The 2,368-nt window shown below is 39.7% G+C and overlaps 1 protein-coding gene across 1 annotated transcript; it reads left to right on the top strand.

Annotated features, from left to right (window-relative positions):
* The first annotated feature begins 1,064 nt into the window (after window positions 1-1,064).
* LOC112655682 (60S ribosomal protein L37a-like) lies at window positions 1,065-1,343 on the top strand. The gene has a single exon (XM_025440903.2). The coding sequence runs from the start codon at window positions 1,065-1,067 to the stop codon at window positions 1,341-1,343; it is 279 nt and encodes a 92-aa protein (XP_025296688.1).
* The last annotated feature ends 1,025 nt before the right edge of the window (window positions 1,344-2,368 follow it).

Here is a 2,368-nt window from a genome sequence, read left to right as displayed (position 1 = left end):
TATAAAGAAGTGGGAAGACATGGGATTGGTAATGCTTTTTGGATAAGGATATCAGAGCTTTCTTTGGTATGAAGCAGTTCATGAATCTGTGGACATTAACTACCTCTACCCTCAAGTACTGTGCTTAAATGATTATCACAGCACAGCAGTGGGGACATGATGTAGAAACACAAAGTGCATTGGAAGTATTTACTGAAAGAAAGCTTTTCCCCACCACACCCTGATAAATGTTTTTCAAATGGTCCTTTATCCGAAATAGCCCACCACTCCAAGAACACTATATGGCTGACTCAGGAGGCCACATCCCATGCATTCTTGTTGCCATTCCAAGCTCATTATTTATGTGTGGCTTTGGATGGTCTTCAGAAGATTTGCTGAAGCATTCACACCAATTCAATCCAAAACTTCACTCTTTTGCTGGACCATTCTTTCTGTGATAGCCTTGGCATCCCAGGTCATTTTAGAGTAAAACATCAGGCATATGATCTCCCAAAGAAAAAAAGTGGAGATAAAATAGCCAGCAGCCCCAATCTTCAACTATTCCTCCTTAAAGACCCTATGGTATTCCATATTAGAGGCTTGGAAAACAACCACACAACTGTCAGCAAACTGCAGGAATTGTACTGGCAAGTTTGGCTTGCGGTAGCTCTGTCTACAGATTGTGTTTCTTGTCTGCCTGCCAAGCCCCAATGTCCCTGATAAATGTAGCACTCAGAGATGGCCTACAAGAGAGGTAGATTGTACCATTCAAACCAGAACTCTGGAGAAGATCAGTGAGGCCAGATCTAGAAATAAAGCAAAGATGGATTGAGAATTGGAGAATCAAGAGGATCACTTTGGAAAATCAGGGGCATATCAGTCTGTGATCATTACTTGCACAAAACACAACAGGTAAGCTAATACTAGGGATTGTGGAGATATGAAAAGATATATTATGTGGCCTTTGCCCTCAAACTTTCAGTTGATGTGGGGAGCTAACGGACATCATATGGAGGATCATAAAGTGAAAATATGGTTTAAAAATAGGGCAGAGCTCTCTGGGCTTGGACCTGGTTGGTGGGGACATGGCCAAATGCACCAAGAAGGTCAGAATCGTGGGTAAATATGGGACCCATTATGGGGCCTCCCTCAGGAAGATGGTGAAGAAGATTGAGATTAGCCAGCATGTCAAGTACACCTGCTCCTTCTGTGGCAAAACCAAGATGAAAAGGCAAGCAGTGGGCATCTGTCACTGTGGCTCCTGCATGAAGACCATAACCGGTGGCACCTGGACCTACAACACCACTTCTGCTGTCACAGTAAAGTCGGCCATCAGAAGATTGAAGGAGTTGAAAGACCAGTAGAAGCTCTACCATTTGAGACATTGCTAGCCTATAATAAATGGGTTAATTTATATAATAAAAATTTTAAAAATAGGGCAGATAAAGGGTTATAATTGTCTATATATATATGTATATATATAATTGTAATATATTAATGATGAGAATAAGGGAAGAGATCATTTCCAAAATGGAATAGCTAGAGAAAATACAAATTTTAATTTATTTATTGTTGTGTATAGCATTTATTAGTTCTGAGTGCTTGAATGATACTAACTCATTTAATCCTCCTTCGTTGTCCCATGATGTAAATACTATTAGCATTCTCTTTTTAGATGAGGAAACCAGCACAGAAAAGTTAAGTTGCTTCCCCAAGGTCATACAGCTAGTAAGTAGCAGAGCTGGGATTCAAAACCTCCATCACAGGAGGAAAAAGAACTTAGATTGGACTTTGAAGTAGGTTAGGAAAGCAAGAAGTTAAGAAGGCCTTCCTGTTGGATGGAAATGGCAGGCCATTCCAGGAAGGGAGTGGTATGATGAAAGATTCATCTTCCTCACTCTGGGATGGTTGGTCTTACAGTAAAATGCAGGAGATGTTAGAAAAGGAGGCTTAGAAATAAACTGAAAGTGCAATGATTTGGTCAATACCTGGCTTAGTTGTGGCTGTGAAAAATGGAAATGAATGGATGAATTAAAAAGAATCTATAAATGATGAATTAACACAAATTGATAATCAAGTAGATATGAGAAAAAAAACGTGGGAAGTCAAAGAATTCTCTCAAATGTTAACCTAAAAAATGATGGTACCATTAATAGAATAAGGAAGTCGAGATGAAGCTTGGGGTTTAAAAGACCAGTTATGTTTTAGACATTTTGTTTTGAGATGATTGCAGGATTCCTAAACACATGCATCTATTGAGCAATTGCTCAAGTGGGACTTGAGCTTAGGAAAGTGGTCAGGCTTGCGTTTATCAACCAAGGAACCATTAATGCAGAGATGGGTGCATAAAAGTACTCCAAGGGAAGAATACAAGAGCAGAAGTGAAGGA

Source organism: Canis lupus, chromosome 9 (assembly GCF_003254725.2).
Source record: "Canis lupus dingo isolate Sandy chromosome 9, ASM325472v2, whole genome shotgun sequence".
NCBI lineage: Eukaryota > Metazoa > Chordata > Mammalia > Carnivora > Canidae > Canis > Canis lupus.
Note: the sequence above shows the minus strand (reverse complement) of the source record. Positions and strands in the feature narration are given on the sequence as shown.

What these genes read in the sequence shown, in the direction of transcription:
- LOC112655682 (XM_025440903.2), top strand. Translation starts at nt 1,065, where the DNA reads ATGGCCAAATGCACCAAGAAGGTCAGAATCGTGGGTAAATATGGGACC.